The sequence below is a fragment of the Lepidochelys olivacea genome, assembly GCF_965140295.1.
Source record: "Lepidochelys olivacea isolate rLepOli2 genome assembly, chromosome: 21".
NCBI lineage: Eukaryota > Metazoa > Chordata > Testudines > Cheloniidae > Lepidochelys > Lepidochelys olivacea.
This window is the reverse complement of record NC_140431.1, coordinates 1210335-1233909: the sequence shown is the minus strand read 5'-3', so window position 1 is coordinate 1233909 and position 23575 is coordinate 1210335. Positions and strand designations below refer to the sequence as shown.

At 41.4% G+C, this 23575-nt stretch overlaps 1 protein-coding gene across 1 annotated transcript in view; it reads right to left on the bottom strand.

The window, feature by feature from the left end:
* RSBN1 (round spermatid basic protein 1) overlaps positions 1-23463 on the bottom strand; it is a 56328-nt gene extending 32865 nt beyond the window's left edge. Inside the window, exons 1-2 of the mRNA XM_084610866.1 lie at positions 23021-23463; positions 13536-14206 (exon numbers count right to left, since the gene is read on the bottom strand). Coding sequence (XP_084466992.1) covers positions 13536-14206; positions 23021-23435 — 1086 coding nt within the window. The 5' untranslated portion in view covers positions 23436-23463. The remainder of the gene's footprint in view (positions 1-13535; positions 14207-23020) is intronic.
* Positions 23464-23575: the final 112 nt, after the last annotated feature.

Sequence of the window (23575 nt, the reverse complement as noted above, 5' to 3'; positions counted from 1 at the left end):
ATGAAGTAACCAATCATTCATTTTCTGATATAGCTGTAAAACTAATCCAAAAAGTTTTCAAAATAAATCACTTAAAAATGTATAGTGTACACCTTTGAAAAATGAAACCTACATCTGAGTTGTGGAGAATATGTATTAAGTTATACCAAACAAGAATGTACATTTATTTAGAAATCCATGATCAAATAGAGTCTTCCTGACTAGTGATTTAAATCAAATCCACCTTGTTCAGAGCTAGTATGGGAATAGAATAAAGCAGAAGAAACTAAATTCTGTAGTCCTTTAGCAAACTACCAATCTAGCAGTAGATTGAAGAAAAACAAAGATTTGGAGAATATGAAGTCCCTAGGCTAGCCAAGATGGGGTCAAGTCAGAATAGCGAAGTAGGCGGTACAGTAATTTATACCAGCTGAGAATCTGGCCCTTTAAGGTTCACCTTTAGATCATTCAGAGGTTCATCAGTATTTTGCAGGTTCTGCTGATGAAGCCAAAAGGGACAGGCTTTATCTGGAAGTGATATACACTCACAAGATGTAGTTTTCTCTGAACTAAAGCAAGGGAAAATTTCCAGCTGACAAAAGACAAACATCTGACTGATACTTATTCCAATCTGAAGAAAAAATAAAATAAACCTAGATAGTGTTATATGTTACTGCATAAATTATAATTCTGGATCCAAATCTTGAAATAAACGTTTTTATTTCTGACATACAAAATGTTAGATCACACTAGTTTCAAAGAACAAGTATATTGCTGAATTATTTCAAAATTTGACAAGTTTCTTGTAAAAAAAAAAATCAAAGAAAACAGCTAATTTTTTAAAATGTTTTTCTACTGTATGTGGGCCTTCTGTTTTAAGATTTATGGAACATGAAGTAGGTACCACTTACCCTTACCTTATGTGCCAGCTAACAATATCTTTCAAGAGACCATCTACTAGCTAGGGATTTCCAGACTGCAGCATTCTCCAGCAGCTATTCTTCCTCGGCCCTTATACTGGGGCTTGCAAAGAGGAAGATGAATGTGACCCATTAAGAGCACCCCAATGCCAGCTGGCACACTTGTCATGATGATACCCAAAAGGTGCATGTAATATCACTGGAAAAATAACAACTCACTGATAATTAATATTCTTGTGTGATGTATGTATAGTAAACCCAAAAAGGACTTCATAGATATGTATTTGATAAGCAGTGCCTAAGCCAGGGTAGTCAGCAGGTGGACCACAAACAAAATCTGGGCCACCAGACATTTTTGAACAGACCACAAAATATTTTAGTTTAATTATTGGTTTTATTATTATTTTCTCTGGAGTCTGTACCTTAACTATACTTTGACCAAGAAATTTGGGCCTTGATAAAAAAATTGATTACCCCAACCTAAGCCATGCCTGTTCCAGACTAAGGAATGTGTCTTCAATGTAAATTAAGTAAAGCGTGACCAAAGAGAGGCTCAATTATACACATGGCAAACAAAGACATCAGGGGAACAAGCAGGGAAAGAGGACCACTTAATCTCAACAGGGGACAGAGACTGCACCTCCAGGAAGTCTTCCTGCTACTCGAAGCAGGGTCAGTGAACTTTGGGAAGATGTAAGCAGAAAGAAACACTATTTTGGCATCTTCCACCAACAGAAACAAAACAAAGCAAAAACAAAAACAGCACCACACATACAACCTTTCACAAAGCTTGAAGTGCCCGGCCAGAAAGTCTGGTCAGCCATGCTGGAAAAGAGAAACTTCTTCGAACAAAAGACTCTAGTTTGTTAAATCAGGTTTTAATCTTATATTTTTACTTTGTTTGATTGTAACCCTATTACTTACACTTGGTATCACTTAACCCATCCTTTTTTTTAAATGCTTGTTTTACTGAATTTTTTTATGGTGTTTTGATTAAACTAGCATTTGTTAAACTGGTGGGTCCTGTCTAAGAAAACAGCAAACTTAACTTCTGTAAGTGTTCAGCAAGAGGGCTGGACACTACAGGGCAGATGGTTTGGGGGAAATTTAGGACTGGGAAGCTGTTGCGGTCACCAAGCAAGGAATAACCAAGGCTGGTGGAAGCAAGGGCAAGGCTATTTTGCTGTGAGCATGTTGCTGGTGTCAGGGCTCTGAATCTAGGCTGCACAGCACAGAGACAACTAGGATTACAGTCCTGGTGGTGAGATAGTCCCTTACTTGTCTGTTGAACCCCAAAACCGTCAAAATGCAGAAGTGATGTCATGTCAAAAGGAGAATCCTCCCACAATGGGAGAATCCCTAGCAGGTAGCTTACAGCCTGTCTCTGATCCTTTTGTGGCACATGAGCAGTGTCATGGGACAGAATCTGACCAGTAGCCCCCAGTTTAAACAGGTCAGTGGTGATGTCAAACATATGGAATGTCACTTCACTGTGCAAGTTTTATTTATGCACTAAACATACCATAGGAAGTTTGGGTGGCCAAAACACAGTTTAATGATAGTGATGCAGACCATGTCTGCTAAAGGAAAAGGAAATTTTAATGTTTAGATTGGCACCCAGCCAAACTCCAGCAACAAGACCTGTCTCAACTTTTGAGTATAGTTTATTTCCCAGTGAGACTTTGCTTGTTGGTTACTTTGTGCTTGCCTTCTTGTGATCTCTTAGATATGTACCTTTCCTCCCCTCCCCAAAAAGTTACTCATTTTCACTTTACACAGCCTCATCCCTCTTCTTTCAGAGGCAGATAAGTGACTGGGTCATTTGTCTGTGCACACTAACAAGATGACGACTAACCATGAGAGCATGCTGTCCAGAAGGAGTCCCTCTTGTTTTTAACTTAAGCATTTGCTTCTGAGCAAGCATTTGTGACCACCTCACCCTCGACAACTACAAGGGCTCACTGCTTTGAGTTAATTATAAAATCACTAGATGGCAGTTTCTTCATCCCACTAGGTGCTTGGGCTAGAGTTTTAGGCACCCTTTTAAGTGGGACAGAAGGTACTAATAATCTCACACTTTAAGCAACATTTATTACTCTTAAAACACCAAAGTTATTCACTCCATACTGGTAACATGTTGAGTAAAGAGGGAGTTTAGGGTTCTATCTTGGATCAGCTTCTGACTTATAATGGACCAAATTTCATTCTTTACTCTCCCTTCAATGTTGGTAGCAGTGTGATGGTGAGGTTAATAAAAAAAAAAAAGAGTAGAACTAGTTATAAAGAACTATCACAGTGTTTATTGGTCTTATGGAATAGCTGCATGATTAGCATAGGAAAAGTGGGTCATAGAGGAAGGAATGAGTAAGCATAAGAATGACAGACAATTTTAGATAATCCCTATTAATGCAGAGAATAGGTCTTCACTTGTTTCTGAAATGCATCATTCTTGACTACCCCCAAAACATATCTAAGTTTCCACTACTTGGAAAAATCACTAATATTTACCTAGTTGTAAAGTAGAGGAGGCTAAGGGTATTGGTGTTCGTAAAGCCTTAAGCCATTTGAAAGGAAGGCACACTAGAAGTGAAAAAATATGCATGTTCTAGGAAAAAGTTATAGCTTTTAAATTGTATATTAATTAGTGGGGTAATAGTTTAGACCTCTCCTCTCCCCCCATTGGCACAGATGGAATAAGCAGCACACTTCCTCCTAGCATGTACCCTCCAACATCTACATAAATCTAGAGTCTGATATTATGCCTCTTGAAGTTAACTGTTAATTGGCCAAGGTACTCTAACATGCTCTTGACACTTGAATGAAAAAAAAAAAATGGCAGTTTAAGATACACAATGCAGTTGATTTGACATTTTGGAAGCCAGCCATTTGAGTACTTGGGCAGGAAGCTGAAAGTAAGAACACAAACAAGCTTACTACTTGAAAGCAGAAAGGTGGAAACAAGAACAAAAGAAATTTGGTTAAGCCATTCCAGGAGGTTTTTTTTTTCCTCCCCCCGCACTTGGTGAATGACAATCATTTAGAATTAGAGAAGTAGTGTGGACATTAAACAAGTCTTGCTAGCTTTTAAAAATGTGGTAAGTCTAATTAAGTTTCACATAGAAGCTTAACACAATATATTTTCTGTAAGAAGTTTAAATTGCCCAATAATTAGCACATTATGTAAACAGAACAAGCTTTTGTTCAAGAAAGTAAGAGCAAAGTTAGTCTTGGACATTTCTGGAGGCAGTCAAATCAGATATAGAGAAGGTAGTTTTACAACACTTGTGTTAACATCTGATGTGCTGATATTTTAAAAGAAAAGGCAGGTAAGATAAAAATTATAATCTCATCTCTTTATATTGTTTGTGTTACAAGAATGGGCAGAACGGTCTTATTTCTCTACACTCTATAGCGATAACTGATTGAACCCTTAAGTATTTCCTTAAAACAAAAAAGGCAAACTATTAACAATTAACTCATAGCGGAGGATATTCAGCTGCAGGAATTAAAGTATCATTGTTATATCTAATACAAAAAGAAAAGGAGTACTTGTGGCACCTTAGAGACTAACCAATTTATTAGAGCATAAGCTTTCGTGAGCTACAGCTCACTTCATCAGATGCATATCGTGGAAACTGCAGCAGACTTTATATATACCAGAGAATATATAAAGTCTGCTGCAGTTTCCACGATATGCATCTGATGAAGTGAGCTGTAGCTCACGAAAGCTTATGCTCTAATAAATTGGTTAGTCTCTAAGGTGCCACAAGTACTCCTTTTCTTTTTGCGAATACAGACTAACACGGCTGTTACTCTGAAATACATCTAATACAGCATCCCCAACAGAGTTTAAGAGAAATTGGTGAAAGGAAGCAAAAATAAAAATGAGAAGCATTCAGGCTTTATATGAGCAAAAATATTTCATTTCAGATATACATGTCTTACACTGCAAAGAAAATAAACCATCTCTACCAAAGAGGGAAGATGAACAAACTTAACCCCTTTGCTTTTAGGGAGTGAAAAAAATATATATATAGGCTTCCAGATTGCCTTACAAGGCAGGTGCATTCAACCATTGCTAGCACTAGTCTCTCTTCACACAGAACTGGTTTCAAAGTTGGATTTAAAAACATTTAGTAAGATTGTCTCTCATGACTAGTTAAAAACCAGACAATGCAATTTAACCCATGTTAAGACACCTTGTTCTCACTTCCCCAGAGAGGCCAGCAAGAAGCATTTGCTCTCTAGAGTTGTTTGTTTTAGGTACCCAAATCAAAACTAGTTCTCTGAAGAGGGCATCTTCCGATTTTGTGGGTCAGCTAGCTTTGAGACAGTGATGCTCACTTACTAAAATAAGTTATTCAGACCCCAGATCTAATACAGCTCTGGAAGAACTTGCTGGAGCTGATGTGCGCCAGAACAAAATAGAATTGCTAACTAGATTCAGATTATAGAATCTTTATTGATCAACATGCCAGAAATAACGGTAAGATTCTCAGATTCTAAGTCAAGACTTTGGTGCTGGAAGAAAATGTGTTGCATATTTGAAGAGCAAAGTTAACAAGTAACTCCAGCTACCCTCTACCTCACCAAAAATAGATATTTTTATGAAGATTTGGTTCAGGCTGACACTTTGAAGAGTACAAGCCTCTTTCAAAGGCCCAAATATAAGCAGTTTTTTAGATCTCTGGAGTTTCAACTGCAAAATTCCACTGAACTGCACTGTCAAGATGTTCAACTAAGCCAATTACATAGGAATATACTACCATAAGTTTAAGTTCTGCAGAGACATTAATTTTAAGATCCTGTAAATAAAGTAAATTCTGTACATAGCCTAATTCCTACTACAGCAATGGCCACAATACACAAGCTACCAATCTGGGCAGTTTTATTGCCAAATGAGTAGAGAGACTAATGAATGTGCTTTTAGGAAGCTTCTTAACCCTAGAGGTGGTCCCTCCACATCAAGAGGTAGATATTCACAGGACCGTGTTACAAAACTTATGCCACCGTGCTCTCTTCTGTAGACACAGAACTTCAGTTCTCTCTAGCACCTTTCAAGAACAGTAAGTTTTAAAAGTTGTAACTGCTTTCTATAATTTAGAAACAGTTTAGGGCTTACCTACATGGTCCCATAGTAATCAGACTACAGACAGTGTAAACTGCAGCATGCATTAGCATACTGTGCTGTAACTCTCCCTTAGGGACCTGACCTAGAGGTACAAACTAAAAGGCTCCTACTTTGCATTAATGGATTCCTGTTTTAGGTCACACTAGCAGCATCCACACAGGAGAGTTAGTGTGTAGCACACTAGTGTATGCTTCAACTTACAACCCTGTAGTCCTAACTGCTGGGCTATGCAGACGCAGCCTTTTAGTCAAACATACAACTCTACATTCTCACGACAGCTTGATTGATGTGACAAAGCTAAGTGTGTACTTTAAGAATTTAAAGGTTGTACACTATGCTTCTGGGATTGTGTCAAACTTTTCTTCAGGGCTTGTCTGGTTTTTATAGTGTTTGATGTGCTGGGTGTAATCCACTCCTTACTTCTCTTCCGCCTGTAGCTTAGACAGGCTTCACTGCTGTTTATAAATTGCTGTTACTTTGTCCTACTTCTTGCTGATCTCATCTGCATTCCCCTCCTCTTCATCAAGGTCTGCAAGTGCTTGAAACCTGTTCTTTAATTGCAGAATGAAGGCTCTCTCTCTATTTCAGAGGACTTTAGCTTGTCAATGTCATAATGTCTGTGTCCCTTGTTTGGTGGTCCCACACTTCAGTTTTAGCTTGATGGAGGCTGTCACAAGGTGGTGGTCACTGCCAACATCTCCCTCCACCCCCTCTCACATCTGTCAGTGAGCCTCACCATTGAGCATATCATGATCAATGGCCAATCTGGTTCTTATCTCTACCATTTGGAGAACACCATGTCAGCTTGTGAATTTCACAATGTTCAAAGAGGGTTCCCCCGATGATTAGGTCATTCATATTACAGAAACCAACAAGCCTTTCTTCTTTTTCATTCATGGTGCCACACCCATGTCTTCCCATTGCTCTGTCATCATTTGTGTTGTCCTTACCGACCTGGCATTCAGGTCTCCTATGAGGATAATTAGGTCGTGACATGGGTACTCTCCCTAACTTTGCCTGTAGTTAAGGTAGAATTTGTTCTTTACTTCATCACTGTCATTTGTCAGAGCACATCACTGAATCAGGGTGATATTATGTTTCCCTTTCAGTCTGAGTCTCGTAAGTCTGCTGCTGATGGATTTCCATTCAGGCAGGGAATACTCCACTCTCTTCTTCAAACAGGATGCAACACCCTCATGGTGTTGTCCATCATCCCACCCAGAAAACAGTAAAGTTTCTCTCAAGGCTGCTGTTAATCTTCCTGATCCCATTTATCTGCTCTCACTGACACCCAGGATGTGTAAGCTGTAGTTTCTCATCTCTGCTGTGACCTGAGCTAGCTTCCCTGTTTCATATATTGTCGGTATGTTCCAAAAAACAAGTTTGGTTTTTGTCTTGGTGTTGAGCACTTCAGTCTTCATGCCAGTGGCTTCCTTTCAGCTTTCACCACTGGACAAATACCATGAGCAGTATAGCAAGGCATATTAGGAAGTCAAACTCCTTGTGAGAGTGGACAAACTGCATTACGTTGGCAATCCGGCAACACAAGGAGAGGATGCAGCTGCTTGTGATGAACAAGGAACTGTCTACAAAATGACATGGCTTATCAGTGGTAAATGGCAGACACCAAACACACACTACTCAGAAACAAGGACACCTACTAGCAACTGAAAAAGAAGAAACGCACTGGGCATTTCAAAGAATTGCTGAACAGGGAGACACCTAAAGAGGAAGCAAACATCCAGGAGGCAGAAGAAGATCTTGATATCAACAAGACACCCCAACTAAGAAGAAATAATTCAAGCCATCAAATTTTTTTTTTTTTTTTTTTTTTTTTAAAAAGGGAAAGCTCCTGGCAAAGAAACTTGAATGCAGAATTGTTCAAGGTAAATCCTAAATTAGCAGCATCTATAGAATCATAGAAGATTAGGGTTGGAAGAGACCTCAGGAGATCTAGTCCAATCCCCTGCTCAAAGCAGGACCAACACCAACTAAGTCATCCCAGCCAGGGCTTTGTCAAGAGAGGCCTTAAAAGCCTCTAAGGTACATAACAGTAAGACTCAGATGGCCTGACCAGCTTAAACACCTCTCACGTGTGTCATTTCCCCCCCCCCCCCAATTATAATTGGAAAACTAATGACTCATTGATCTTTATTACTGCATGGTGTATGTATTGTTAACCTACAAAGAATGATATAAATGTGCAACTAAGATGTGTTTTAACCACACTTGTCAAGGGGAAGCCGATAAATACCTTTTTCCAGACCAAAAAAAGGGCCAACATCCCAAGCCAGGTGTGACCAAGGACAGTGTGCTATTCATTTGTAGCAAAGATTGCAGAAAGATTAACTGCATTGTAAAAAAATCAAAGGTGGGAGGAGAAGCCATCATGGCATCTACACTAGACAGCATAGTACCTGCACTGAGCAAAGGAACGGAACTTTATCTAGGAATACACTTCAGAAGAATAAATTTCAAAGGTTTGATGACTAAAGAGGGGAGAGAAAACTTATTTTATCCATCATCTAAGGAAGGAAGGAAACCAAGGTCTTTGAGCTCAGTGTGTTGAGCCCTGGCTAAAGAATGGGTTGGCTAGCCATCCTGGAAGAATGACTATGGTGAGTAACACTGAACAAAACATTTGTTAAGTGAGTTTTAGTCTTAGAAGTATATTTTTAATTTTGTTTGTAACTACTTTTATCCTTCTTCCTTATACTCAGAATCACTTAAACATACATCCTTTTGTTAAGGAACTTGCTTTAACTTTTACCATAAGCCAACTCAGTTATTTGACTGAAGTAGGTGGCTTGTCATCCCACTAATTGAATAAGCTGCTGTGTACTCTCTTTAAAGCAGCAAACTTGATAATGGTCTGTGGGTGCTACAGTCAGAAGGGATTGAGCACTGCAGAGAAAGATGTTTTTGAGGAGAACTCAGGATTGGGAGGGTGTTAGTATCAGCCCTGCAAGGAGTAACCAGTCTGGTGGAAGCCAGGGTGAGATCACTGTGCTGCGAGCATGCTGATGTCAGAGTTCTGAACCAAAAATGCACAACAGAGGCACCCTGGGTTACAGGGCAGGTTTTAACAAAATTCTTTACTGGACTGACCTGTAGAACATCAAAACTGCTCCAACTTTTTGATTCAGTGGTCATAGTCCATTTATGCATTCATTTAGCTGGCAATTTCCAACCATCAAGGGTTATTGTAGGCACTAAAAATCAAGCAATTGAGTTGCTAGAGGGTACAATAGCAAAAAGACTGCAGACAAGACTTCTATGAATCTTATTTCTGTAGGTTAAATAGTTTTCTGACAGCAAAGCATAGGTTACAGCTGTCAATATTATTACAAACATTTAAGTTCTTGCTGCTGAGTAGCCATTTGTGTTTACCAATTCCAGACCAATTAGAGTTCACTCTGTGCATGGAGTGTTGTAAACCCTCTTTAGCGCTGTCAACACTTCAAAACACTTATCCCTTGAAGTGCACACATTTGTCCTAGCTCTCATTGAGCCAGTATGAGTATACCAGCATACCACGGTAGCATGGGTAGGGTATATACTCTGTTTCAGGCAGGTCTGTACTTGGCCCAGCTAAGCCATGCCTCTGCAGCTGCTACCCGTGCTACTGCAGCTACTCGGGTATTTATACCCATGCTAGCTTAATAAGAACTAGCAAAAATAGCTGTACGCAAGCAGGGGGTGGAGTGGGGGAGGGAAACCCCTACCCTGTAGTATAGGCATAGCCAAAAAGTCATAATGGTAGCAGGGAATGCACAGATCTGGCAACACGAACTGAAAATTCTGTTAACACCTGCTGAAAGACTAGCTCACAGCTAAACGTGCTTTGGCATAAGTGGATAATAAATATTGTTTCATTAGGTAAACCTCACCTCCATTTAAAATGTTTAAGGAAGACAAGTTTGGTATTTTATTTGTTCACAGGAATAGTTTTTAGTCTCAAATGGGAACACTGAATATAGATTTGGCCAATGCTTCTACCACAGAGTCGTCCTGTTTTGTCAACACTTTCTTCTGTGGTGTTGCCTCTTCCCCATCCCAAGTACAGTGGGCTGACTTCTCAATCTTTAGATTAAAAAACCACAACTAAATTTTCAAGTTGTTTTTTACAGCATGGCAAATGTATGCATCCTCTGCCATGCATTTCTTAGGTGGCTTCAATAGACCTGGCTTATTTTGCAAGTTAGGTAACATGCTGTTGTGCTTCTGCCTCTTGTAAGGTTAAATAGGATTTTATAAGGATAAAAAAGCCTTAAAGGAATAAAACCACCACCAAAAACAAAAACTATGAATGTCAAAATCCAAGATGCTTTTTGTTTTGCATGTTTCTCCATGAGGTCGTGCCACCTTGCGACCTCTCTGTATCAGCCTTGCCTGCTCTCTCTACTGTAGAGAGAGCTTTAGAGATATTCTAATATTTACAATTCTACTTTGTATACTTATTGTAGGTGGAAATAGGAGACATTGAGAAGCCTGAGTTAACACAGCACATGGACAAATCCAGTAACTCACTAGTAAAGTATGAGCTGTGCAGATAGATTGAACAAAAGTGTGATGTCGCTAATTTACAAAGAACGAAAGTAATAAGGCCTCGGAACATCAACTGGAGAAATAGAGAGAAACAGGTTAGGTCATGAGTAGTATATAAATTTGACTCCTGAATGGGTAACTTTATGGCAAAAGGACCTGTTGAGAACTGGATATCCTACAGACTCAAATATTTAGCTGCAAAATGATCCAACATAGAAACAGCCTTTGAAATCTGAGTCTGGGGCAAAATCCTGATTGTTTTTGAATAACTGGTTCCTAGCTTTGTTATTGGCTCATTCAACTCAAGGCTCAGGGAAAGGCAAGCTTCTTTTCCAGCTTTATGTGCTTTACCAGCTCAATTTAAACAATGGGCCTTGCTTGAAAAAGTGTCTTTTCAGAGCAAATTAGATGTAGCTGATTTCCCCAAGCAAGACTCCTAAATCAAAGTTAATCCAAACTAATCCTGTATTCCTCATCTATCCAAGACTCTTGCATAAAAAACAATGAATTCTAGGTATAAGAATGGAGACTGGGCCCACAGAGGGATAATGCAAGTCTTCCCAGATGGAACGCCTGCCAAAAAGTTAGGATTCCAAATAAAAGACGGAGATTAGGGGGTTGGGGGGGGCGAAGTGGACGACCACCAACGATTAATAAGCAGGCTAGGTGATGTGTTTGAATGTCACTGGAGCACGTCCCCACTTTGAGAGTGACTTTACAGATTAGCCAGCATCATCTAGTATGGCCAACATTTGTTTTGTAATATGAATTTTAAGTGGTTTCCAGTTTGTTTTAAATGCCAAATTTTTCCTACAACAAACATTACTAAAGCATATGGAAGTCAGTTATGTTTGCAGGCATCTATTACAGTCTTGTAAATTTTACTTTCCTATCACAAGTAAAATACTGATGTTTACTGATTAAAAGACAGGCTAACAAGTGCCCAGAATAGCAAGTTCCCATGACACTATTACTGTGTTATATTTTAGATCAGGACTGAAGCAGATTCTCTTGGGAAAACTAGAGTTTGAAGTTACTGTATAAACAGTCAAACTAAGTTATATTGACTTTATCAGAGCTTGAAAATATCTACACAACACGGGTGATTAGAAGCCTATTGCTGGCAAATAGAGGGCCTAAACCAGGGGTGGGAAAACTTTTTGGCCTGAGAGCCAAATCTGGAGATGGAAATTGTATGGCAGGCCATGAATGCTCACAAAATTGGGATTGGTGCAGGAGTGGGTGAGGCCAGAGGAGTTCAGGGTGCAGGAGGGGGGCGGAGGGCTCTGGCTGGTGGTGCAGCGGTTTGGGGTGCAGGAGGGTTCCCCAAGTGGGGAATCAAGCAGTTCAGGGGGAAATCAGGGTTGGGACACGGGATGGGCTCAGGCTCTGTGTGGTGCTTACTTTAAGCAGCTCCCGGAAGCAGCAGCACGTCCCCCCTCCAGATCCTACATGGAGGCACTGCCCCATCCACAGGCGCTGCCACTGCAGCTCTCATGGGCTGCAGTTCTCAGCCAATGGGAGCTGCAGGGATGGCACTTGGGGTGGAGGCAGTGTGTAGTGTCCCCTGGCTGCCCTTACCCATAGGAGTCAGAGGGGGGACATGCTGCTACTTCCTGGAGCCGCAGCATTCATGCGCAGCCCCTGACCCCACATCCTGGCTGAAGTGGGGCAAGCCCCAGATCCTGCTCCCCAGCAGGAGCTCAAGGCCCACATTAAAATCTGCTGGCAGGCTGGATGTGGCCCGTGGGCTGTAGTTTGCCCACCCCAGCCTAAACAATCCATCTCTGCAGTTTTTAAAAAAGTTCCCATCCCTTATGGATGTGCGACTTTGCTGCTGTTCTTATTTTTCACAAGCAGCTGCTTAAAGTTAACAAAAGTGGTTTATTTTAGTGCTACTATATGTTGCCCAGGGGAGGCTTCTGAAGTCTCATTTTTAGTTGCTGCTGCTTGTGAAAACTAGGAACACTAGAAAAGGCAGGTACTGGACCTATTAACAGGGAGAAGGATCCACTAAATGGAAGGCTGGGGAAGGAATAGCTTAGTATAGTGTTTCTCAAACTGGGGTCCTTAAGGGAACTCCTCGTGGGCCACAGGCCTTGCTGATCAACTCAACTTCTTCCCCCCCCCCCCCCCCCGAAGCTACTGAAGCCAAACCAGGAGATTTTAGGCACTAAAAGTTTGATGGGGCAGTGGGGCTAAGGCAGGCTCCCTGTCTGTCCTGGTCACACGCTGCTTGTGGAAGCTGCCAGCACATTCCTGTGGCCCTGCAGGCAGCTTCCCGAGCACTGACTCTGTGGCTCCCATTGGCCATGAACTGCAGCAGTGGTGCTTGTGATCAGGGGCAGCATGCAGACACCCCCTGGCAGTGACTCCTAAGAAGGGGAGGCCAGAGAGATGTGCCAGTCACTTTTGGGAGCCGCTTGAGGTAAGTGCCATTGGGCTGGAACCCGAACCCCTCACCTCCTCCTGCACCAATCCCAGCCCAGATCCTGCACCCAACCCTGCCCCCACCCCACATGCAAACTCTCTCCCAAGGCCTGCACTCCAAACCGATGAAAGTGAGTGAGGGGGGGCAGAGAGAGAGGTAGGACCAGGGGTTGGAGGGCCCCAAAAATGTTTAAATCAAAGTGGGGGTCCCTTGGGTTGCTAAAGTTTGAGAACTACTGTCTTAGTACAGAGACCTCTGTACTAGTCAGTAGGCTCTGGAATGGGGATTAAGGTTTTAAAAATTTCCTAATCAGACATGAATGCAAAAGATAGAGCTTCCCCAAGTACAGGCCAGGGACAACAACCTGGTACAAATACCATCATCTTCCCCAGTGGGTGGGGAGAAGAGGCTTCAAGATAAAAATCCATGGATATTTGTATCACTCATCTCTTGTCCATCAGTATAAATCCAGAGACTAACAAAAAAAATTGTTGAATCTTCATACGTTTAAGAACATTTACGTTACCTGAGTGTGAAAATTTGAAATAGTCGTCGTTTCTATGTCCTTCTTGCCCAGGATTTCCATTTTCACTGGAGTGTTAGGGAAATTAAAAGCAAAATAATCCAGGAAGTCTGGCAAATAGGCAGCTGCCCCATGTACTATGGCTAAAGCATAGTAGGCTGCATTTTTCTCATTTTCACTGAATGACAAAGCAAGAAATTCTTCTGCAAATCTCTCCATCTCCACTGGAGACAAAAATGAGAGTTCATCCATGTAGGCATGAAGGACCAAAGCACCACCATTAGACTGATGTTCTTCATGAATAAAGTTACTAAATTTAGTGCCAGTTTTCAAGAAACTGCTGCGAACAGAGTGCTCTTGGTGAGTCATAAATGGTGTCTGAACTCCCTGGGGTACCCGATATTCCTGCATTCCCAAATTCAGTCGACACAGCTGCTCATCTTTCAGGTACCTGAAGGATTCCTTGTTCACTTCTGAGTTATCACTCTGTCCTTGAGTCAGAATCTCTTTGTTGATGCGAGTAAGTCCGGCACAAACTGTTTGTACTTCTTTGTTGTACATTTTAAGGCGTTTCCCTCTCATATCCTCCCGGTGTTTCTTTTTCTTCTTTTTCTTTATCTTCTTCATAATAAGACTGTCTGCTCGCTGGGTTTTGCCATTTTCATCTGGAGTTTCTGGCAAAAAACAAAAACAATGGGAAGATTAGAGTTCTACAGTTATAGCAGATTTATCCAAAAAGGAATTAAGAAAAATGCAACACTTCCTAAAGCCACTTTTTTCAGAAAACTATTAGCAGGTTTCATATTGGTTGAATTTATTATATTAGCATGTTTGCTTTTGGATTGGCATACATGTAACAAAAAGCTGCATTTGATTACATAAAACACTAAGAAAAGCAACATCTAGTTACTATACAAAATCTTGAATGAAGAAGATCTGGCAGAATCAGAAACTGGAACATTTATTTAAAGAATCCAAAACAAATGAGGAACTATAAGTATCTTTGTTAAGAAATTTTGATTTAACTAATGACATTTTTAAGCTAGCTATTTATTTAAAAAACTCAGAGGCATCCTAAGTGCATCTTACAATTAACACAATAAATCATTGCAATCTAGGAAAGACTAGAAGCTCCACAAAATAGAAACCAAATAAGTGAAAGAAGCTAGTGGGGGTAAGAGTTAAACATTTAGGTCCCACTCTCGCAGGTGGTGTGCAAGCAGGCATACTATGCAGAGCAACTTGCAGATCTGGGGCCAGGACAAGAGTGTGAGGAAGGAAGGGTAAAGAAAAAACAAAACCCATCACCACTCTAATGTGGTAAAAAAAGAGACTATTAGTACAAGAGTTTATAGTAATATTTAAAAGGAAAAATTACTAAACTGACTAATCAAAGTTAAGTCTTCAAAGCCAAAAAAGCCTGTGGAAACATCTGGCAGGAAGATGGAGAAACTGCAAATGAGCCCAAGTTACACTAAGACGCATGAGATTATTGTCCTTAAGAAAAAAGGACCCACACACACCCCAAACGCTTTATACACTTCAGTAATCTACTTTCAATATGAGAATGCACATTCAAAATGTAATAACTTGAGTCCAAAATGCAACAGACCTTTCTCTGAATGTAGCATCAACCTAGTTATTTCAAAACATAACTTGCTGGAAAAATATTATGATGTTAACATTCCCATTGTATGTATAAACTCCATGTTGTGTGTAGGTTTCAGAGTAGCAGCCGTGTTAGCCTGTATTCGCAAAAAGAAAAGGAGTACTTGTGGCACCTTAAATTTGTTAGTCTCTAAGGTGCCACATGATGTGTGTAGAGGCTAGAGGGGAGCAGAAGATAGGAACTGAAGTACCCCTGTTACCCCATGGTCCTTGCAGTTCTTGGCCTCACTGCTGAATGCCAGTTAGTTTAACAGGGTGGTAAGTGATACAGGACTGAAGTTGAGACCCAAAAAACTTATTTCATAAAGGGGTCAAAGCCAATTAGACAGGAGTTTTTTTTTTTTAAATCCCTAGTAAGCTTGCTGGATTCACACTGGTGAAAGGCTGTGCAGCTCACTGGCAATGCCCTAAGGCTGCCAATAAATATATGATCCAAAGTCAATGGAAGGACTCCCATTAAGGGCATGATCCAGAGCTGTTGAGATTAAGTGCTAACCTAGGAGTGGCTCCTACAGATGCCTATATTTAATATATCACTTATGTGGTGTTGACTTCACAACCAACATTAAAGTAGGGAATGCAAGAATTAATGCTACTTGTGCAGCTTCAGTTCACCCTTCACTTGTGCATATACAATATATAGTCTTCAGTTACATGATCACATACTGTTTCCCACATGGATTATCTGGATCTAACCACAGGACCTTCACACATGCTCCTTACACTTGTGCTAAAAGAGTAACTGGTACTGAAGGGAGTGTGCCTGGTATACCCCGAGAAGGCTGTGATAGGCAGACAGTAGCAGCCTGGGATTCAGGATGTGGGGAACTGCAGAAGCAGCCACCTCCATCCCTTTTCAGCCCAATTCTCCCTATCCCTCTTTAGACCCAACCACATTCTCTATCTATTCTCAGTCCCATCCCTGACCCCACCCCCCACCCCATTTTTTCTCCTCCAGGCCAGGTGTCATAGCTGCCTATTGTGGCTAGCAGGAGAAACTGCAGTTGTTACCCCCAGCCACACTGGATGCCTGAGAATCTCGGCGAGAAGGCTGTAAAAATGCATGGGTGTCACAAGAGATATGATACTTGGCAAGATCTTTGAATTCTTAGGTTTTCAGATTCGATTTTGAGGATGACAATCAGAAGCTTCCAGATATATTTGCCTGTTTATTACAGTTAACGCAAGGTGGTTGATATAGCTAGTCCAAGGGAGAGACCTATGATTAAGGCTACTATTTTGTCATGGAGATCACTGAATCCATGACTTCCAAAGACTGTCATGACTTCAACCCCAGCAGCTGGGAGCTGCAGGGTCCCACCACCTCCCACAGTGGCAGGGAGCTGTGAAGTAACCCTGCCGCCTGAGGCAGTGGGCCCCTCCAAGCTCCCAGCCCCCCAGGAAGGGGACAGGAGGACCCTAGAGCTCTGAGCCCCCACAGGTGGTGGGGACCGCAGAGCTCCCACCCTACAGCTGCCTAGTCCCTTCCCATTGTATCACGGATATTTTTAATAAAAGTCACAGAGAAGTCACAGGCTTCTGTGCATTTTTCTCTATTGCTCATGACCTGTCTGTGACTTTTACTAAAAATATCTATGACAAAATCTCAGCCTTACTTATGATCTATTAATGGGACTGTTTGTAGACAGCTAGCTGCTTTTTCTCCTACCCATTTTCTGATCTGCATTGGTTTTTTGTTTTGGGTGCACAAATGAAAAAAATTAGCAATCATTCAAGTCCTGTATAATTGAACTACTTTGGTGCAATCACTACCATTGCTGTTTGCTCCATCTTGATGTGTATCGGCAATTCTCAAACTTTTATATTGGTTACCTCTTTCACATAGAAAGCCCGAGTGCTACCTCCCTTAAAAATTAAAAAGAACTCTTTGTATTTAACATTATAATAAATGCTGGAGGCAAAATGGGGTTTGGGGTTGGAGGTTGACAGCCCATGACCCCTCATATAATAATCTCACAACCCCTGAGGGGTCACAACCCCCAGTTTGAGAACCAGATGTATATAGTTTTATAGGGAGGGAGTGATCAGAACATAGTTATCTGACTCTTATAAAATTCGGGGAATTGCCAAAACAGATCATTTGTTATACTGCCTGAAATCAGAGTGACTTATTTCACATCAACAATGCAAGTAACAGTAATTGCCACTTAACCTCAGTCTGCTGCTAAAATTGTTATGTGACTGGAAGATAAAATGGAAAATGTTAGCCATGGTAACAGTATAGGGCTTTGTATTCCGAAAACAAAAATGTATGGACTTGGCTGAAACTCATTTGTATTCCCACTCGATTCACTTGCAGTACTGAAAGTTATAGAACAAAACAATTAGTGCCCCTAAATAAAATTTACTATTACTATGATCTACAAGAAGGAAGACCATGGCTACAAATTCATATAAACTAAATTTAAAGCTGTAACAATCCTGCCTTAGTGACTTTTGAAAAAGCTTACAATACACAAAATATTTAATAATTACTGTAGAACCTTATGAAACCTGCATTTTAGAGCTTTTCTTAGGTAGATTGCTAGAAACTGATGGTTTAAACCTGCATTATAGTCCTTTAAAACCAAGAGAATACCAATTTAATGGGTAAAACCAGTCAAAGCAAAGAATTAATTTTAATATTAAGTTTATATAACTATTTTTGAACCTTTGATGTATCAGTCTTGTGATGCTGCTGGTTATGCTTACCTTTTACATAGTATCTTACAAACAGCAAGTATAGCTGTTCCAATATTATAGATGGGGAAACAGATTGTGTCATTTTCAGTGTTATGCAATATCAATCAAACCTGTTAGAACCAAGGGTGTTTATTTTATTTTTAAAACTCCCAATCCACTACTATAGCTCCGTCTTTGATTTAGTCACAGGTATTTTTAGTAAAATTCATTGACAGGTCCCAGGCAATAAATAAAAACTCATGGCTTGTGTCCTCTCCATGATTTATAGTAGAAATACCCATGACTAAATCGTGGGGCGGGTGGGGAGAAGGGAAGGAAGGAAGAGAGAGAGAGAGAAAAAAAGATTACAAAAGAGTCTCACTGGCCATTTTAGAAAGAGGGAGAAGAAAGCAAAAGCAGAAAGCTGGGGGGGGGGGGGGGAGAGAGAGAACACGACTCCACATTCCAGAAAAGTCACATGCAGGACGGAAGGATCCTGGACTCCCTTAAAGACTCTGACTTAAACTCAAAGAATGCTCAACAGTTGAAGCACATAACGCACAGGCTTTGTAAAAGTACTCTCAACACATGCGTGTCCCTGGAGGAGGTAAACAGTAAGCCAGAGTGCTTACAAGACTGGAGAGCTCTGGGAAATGGAGTGCCTATGCAGCTGGGGCACCTTGGGAGTCAGCACTGGTCCTGGGGGCTTAGGGGAACTAGACCAGAGGGCCCCACTTCTATGAAGGGGTAAGAGTTCATGCCTGGGAAGCATGCCAGAGAAAGAGGGTGCTGGAGCCTATCCAGTTCAAGGGACGGCTTAAAAGCACATGGGTCCAGCATATCAGACCCAAAGAGCACCAAGGAGTATGTCCAGCAGGGGAGCTTTCCCAGGCCGGTAACACCTTTGTCTTCCAAGACCAGAAAGTAAGAATCTTTGCTCCTAGAGGGACTAGATATTTAGAAATCCAAGATGAGCCAACATAAATTGTAAGGTAATTTCAAGCCAATAAAGGTGCTAAATCTACTTATTATTCACTTAGAAATAAACACCAACATACTCCTGAAGTCACATTTTAGACTAACAAAAAAACCACAAAAAGAAAAGGAGTACTTGTGGCACCTTAGAGACTAACCAATTTATTAGAGCATAAGCTTTCGTGAGCTACAGCTCACTTCCTCAGATGCAAAAAACCACACATACACAAAAACCACACACACTTTATTGAATATTTAGGTGTTTTACTATTGCCTGAATGCAAAATGCTCTAAGAGGGATTTACTTCAAACAACAAAGCATAAGCTATATACTTTTGCTTAGTGTTCTGTTTTACATTTAAGAATTCCCATTGACTACTGCATCAACTCTTTTCAGCCTTTATCAGCATCAGATACCGTAAGTTAAACTTATTTTAACTGCTGCACTTACACTTAACCTTTGCTCAATATGGTAAAAAGAGTTTCACTATTATATTGACAATGCATTTGGAATGAGACATGGCCTGCCTGGTAGCAATACTTGACAGAGTCACGTAGAATGTCTAGTTTGAAATGAAGAGTTTAAACAAAGACTGCCCGTTCATCTAATAGCGGGAGAGAATTCTTTGCACCCCTCAGTTAAGTAGTGGATTACGGTTCTGGTCCTGCACTCCTGATGTCAAGAGGAAACAGAACACAGCTGGTGATTCTTTAACTAGTTCAATACATGATAATGTTACTAACATGTCAACTTGTAGTTGGATACACTTAACCTATCTAGCCATCTCTTCAAGATGCATTGTCTTCAGGGAGAGGTGTTAACAGATTGCTTGGATGGTCCATCAGCTCAGCCTAAAGTGAAGGGAACTTTTAGAACAGAAAGGAGGAAACAGGAAGTTGAACCAGACCAGTCACAAATTTATGATGGAAGGTAAACTATTTTATCGGTACACTAGAAGAAGGAATGTAAAATCCTCACTCCCAAAGCAGGAAAGAAAACCCACTTTTGCTAGGATGTATTAAGTCCAATTTCTTCAGTATTTCAGCTTTCATATTAGAAAAAGCAAGTTTCTAGCCTTTATGATTCCCAGTGAGAATGGATACAGTGTGGTTGTCCTGATTCTGCAAAAAGACTGCTCTCCAGTGCCTCTGAGCTTTGCCAAGCCACAGCTTGAAATTCAGATTCTGGTCAGTTTCACAGCCACAATCCACCAGTGTTCTGCAGTATTAACAGAAGTAGTAAAGAAAATCCTGTCAAATCTGGTCATTAAAGACTTGACTTAGATACACAGGAAGGAGATCTGTTGAAGATACATTTTTATGCTCTCTTTACAGACCAAAACTGAACAGCTGCTAGTGCTTTACAATTGTGTAAAAGCCTCCCTTGTTTCTCTTTATGGTATTATGAGATGTTTTTACTTACTGCTGAAATATCACCCAAATATCTCACAAGAGAAATTTATAAAGGTAACCCATCCTAGTATCCTGGTATTAAAGAAACAGCACACATGAAAAGCACACTCAGCCAAGTTGTTTTAAAACTAAACATTCCCAAATCATAATTTTAAATAAACAAACCTCATAGTTGGATACTATTCATAACAATTATTCCATCATCAAAATAAAATTACGGGAAAGAATGAAATGACAATTAAATTTTCTCTAAAGGTGCTTTAAGAAGAATTCATACACCATTCTGTTTGAATTCAGATATCTAATGCACACTTCTATACCCACTCAACTTTGCAGTCTATAGAATTAAGTATTTAAACTGAGCAGAAGTCTTTTACTAATTTGCATGATAAAAACTTCAGTATAGTTAAAATTTTACAAATATACCCTCAAATTACTAGAGGGTTTCAGCATAACATCTTGATGCTTCAGCTCTACTACTGGAATTCAGACCCACAATATGGAATTTTCATTATTAGCTTTCATAGATAAAAAGCAAGAGGTTGTTTTTACTATCTTAAAACTTGATAATTTCACTACTCAAGTATCCGTTTAATGGCCAAGATACTTTATCAAGTAACAGCTTTTATTTCATGCATAATCTAAAATGGACCTCTAGAGTATGGTCCAAGAGCATTATTGTAAAAGCCGTAATAGTTTGACATGTAGTTGCCCAGCTTTCAAAATATTTGCTCTGAGGAACTCTGAAACCAGGAATATTCTAGTAAGGCTTCTTAAACTAATGCTTACCACAATGTATTGCTATCTTGGATGTTATTTGCCTGGGAAACCTTTAGTTATTATGGAGCTTGTCATGGAGAAACAGTGATAGCTCTCCTAAATAGAAATATTTATTCCCCACCAAATATGCAAGTTACCCTAAATGATGGCTCTATTAGTCATTGCTTCTTACTTTCTAGAACTCCAGAATTAGTATCGTCCAACAAAGAGCTTATGTAATTCAAGGTTCAAAGATGTGCAGCAAGTAACTTCAGAATAACTTTGTAGGTTTTCCCACAAGCCACTCAGGGTACATTTACACTGCTGCTGGGCAGCGTGATTCCCAGTGTAGGCAGACAGACTCCCACAAGTTCTGCTCAAGCTAGAACACTAAAAATAGCAGTGCGGACGTTGCCGTACTGGGCAGCTAGTCCAAACCATCACCAAGTCACCCAATGTTCAGGTAAAGCTAACATGCTAAAAATAGTGATCTAGTTCAGGTCTGTCTACCCATACCGGGAATCTGACCTCCCAGCTGCAGTGTAGACTTACACTCATAAAAGGTACTTGTTCAAGTATTACAGATTAATAAAACTGTTAGACCAAGCAATTATTAATGGTACCTAAAAGTGCTGAAAATATAAACTTAATTTTTCCAAATTCAACTCTCATGGGCCTTGAAGTCAATAAAAGATATTATTTGTCTCTAATATTCTGGAACCAATATGGCTACAACACCACTGCAAACAACTGCTTGGAAAGTATTCGTTTTTTGTTTGATAAACTAACAAAATAATGCCAGTAGACAAGTTCTCATAAGCAACTCTACAATAAATTACAATGGGAAGAAAGCATCTGTATCAATATATTTATGTTTTCAACTTCCAATGGATTTAATTAAGAATTTTAAAGGGCAACATCACAATACTCTACCATACAGAATCTGGTACAGAATGCACATTAAGTCCATTTACCACAGGAGTCTGAACTCACTATTTAGTCTGAATGATATTCTCAAGTATACACACTTCAATATCCAAACACAAAGAATAATGGTACATTTAATCAGTTAAGTTCAGTTTAAGATCTCTAGCAGTACTTTTTATATCAACAACTATTAGGAAAATAAGACACTGAACAGTAAAGTTGTAATTAAATCCCTATTCCTCTGCGCAGAGTTAAGCCTTCCCTCTCCCTTAAATATTGTGATTTATTAAATGGAAGCCAAGACTGACACAGAGACTAACTCCAATATTAGAGCGCTAACACCACCGTGCCCCGCAGCCGCACTGAAAAAAATATGGGGATACAAAAACTTTATAGATGGATGTCAGCAGGGGAAAGCGGTGTTCAGTTACATAATCTTGAAGTGATGCTGCGACAAGTGGTCTAAAGCTAATTGTGCCACTACAATCCTTTATTTTAAGTCTCTTTAAATAAGATCACTTACCTAGTTTGAAACTATGACTTTTTCCTAGCATATACTGCCCATGCACCAGCTAAAGGACTGAATGTTAGAACGAGAGACCAGGCTCTTTAATCTGACACCTACTAGTTCGCTTCCACCAGGCCAAGCAACAGGCAAGTTAAGAACTACGTCCCCCCGTTCCTGAGCTCTAAGGAAGGCCGCCGAGGCAGAATATGGGGGTCCTCTATAGCTACCTGTTTGCCTCTTATCAGGCTCGCCGAGCTGCCGGCGAAGAGACACTGCACAGACCTGGCGCCCCTTGTTTGTGAAGCACTACGGGCGATGCTGGGCCCAGCGCCAGGAGCAGCCGAGCCAAGCCGCGAGTCCGCCACGGCCCGCAGCAGCCCTGCCTGGGCTGTTTCACACGATCGCTCAACCACGCTCCTGAGTGAAGGCGTCGCCGGGGGGGAAACAGCCCCATGGGCACCTCACACCTCCGTCCGCCCCGAGGGCGCCCCTCCTGAACACCCCCAGCCCCTCGCCCGGAGGCAGGCGAGCCCCAGACCCTTGCCCGCCGCCTTACCTCGCTTGCAGGGCCGCCCAGCTGCCCCGTCCCCGGTGCTCCCCCGCTTCCCCTTGTGCGGCTTGGCCCCGGCGGGATGGCCGGGCTCGGAGTCCCCAGCGGGGCGATGGCGGTGGTGGTGGTGCCGCTCCTGCTGCGGAGGTCCCTGCGGTAGACTGAGGGGAGAGAAGGTGAAGAGCCCCGCGGCGGCGGCGGCCGGGGGCAGGCCGGCCGGGGGCATTGGCTCCGCCGGGCTGGGCCCCACCAGGAGCGGCTGGCTCAGCCTGGCCCGCTTGCCGCCGACAGCCTCGCCAGCTGGTCCCCGCCGCCTCCTGCCGCCACCCCGGGGCCGGCCGGGTCGGTCCCCCGAGGGTAGCGGGGGTGACTCCTCTGGGCCCCGGGATACGGCGCGCACCGCAGCGACCTGCGCAGCCATTTCACAGGCTCCCTCACACACATTTAAATGGCCCGAGCGCCAGCAGCCAACGCGCAGGCGCCAAGTGACGCCTCATGGGAACTGTAGTTCCACCTGCAACGTCGGGCCTTGACGGCCTAGTCTCCAAGCGCATGCGTACA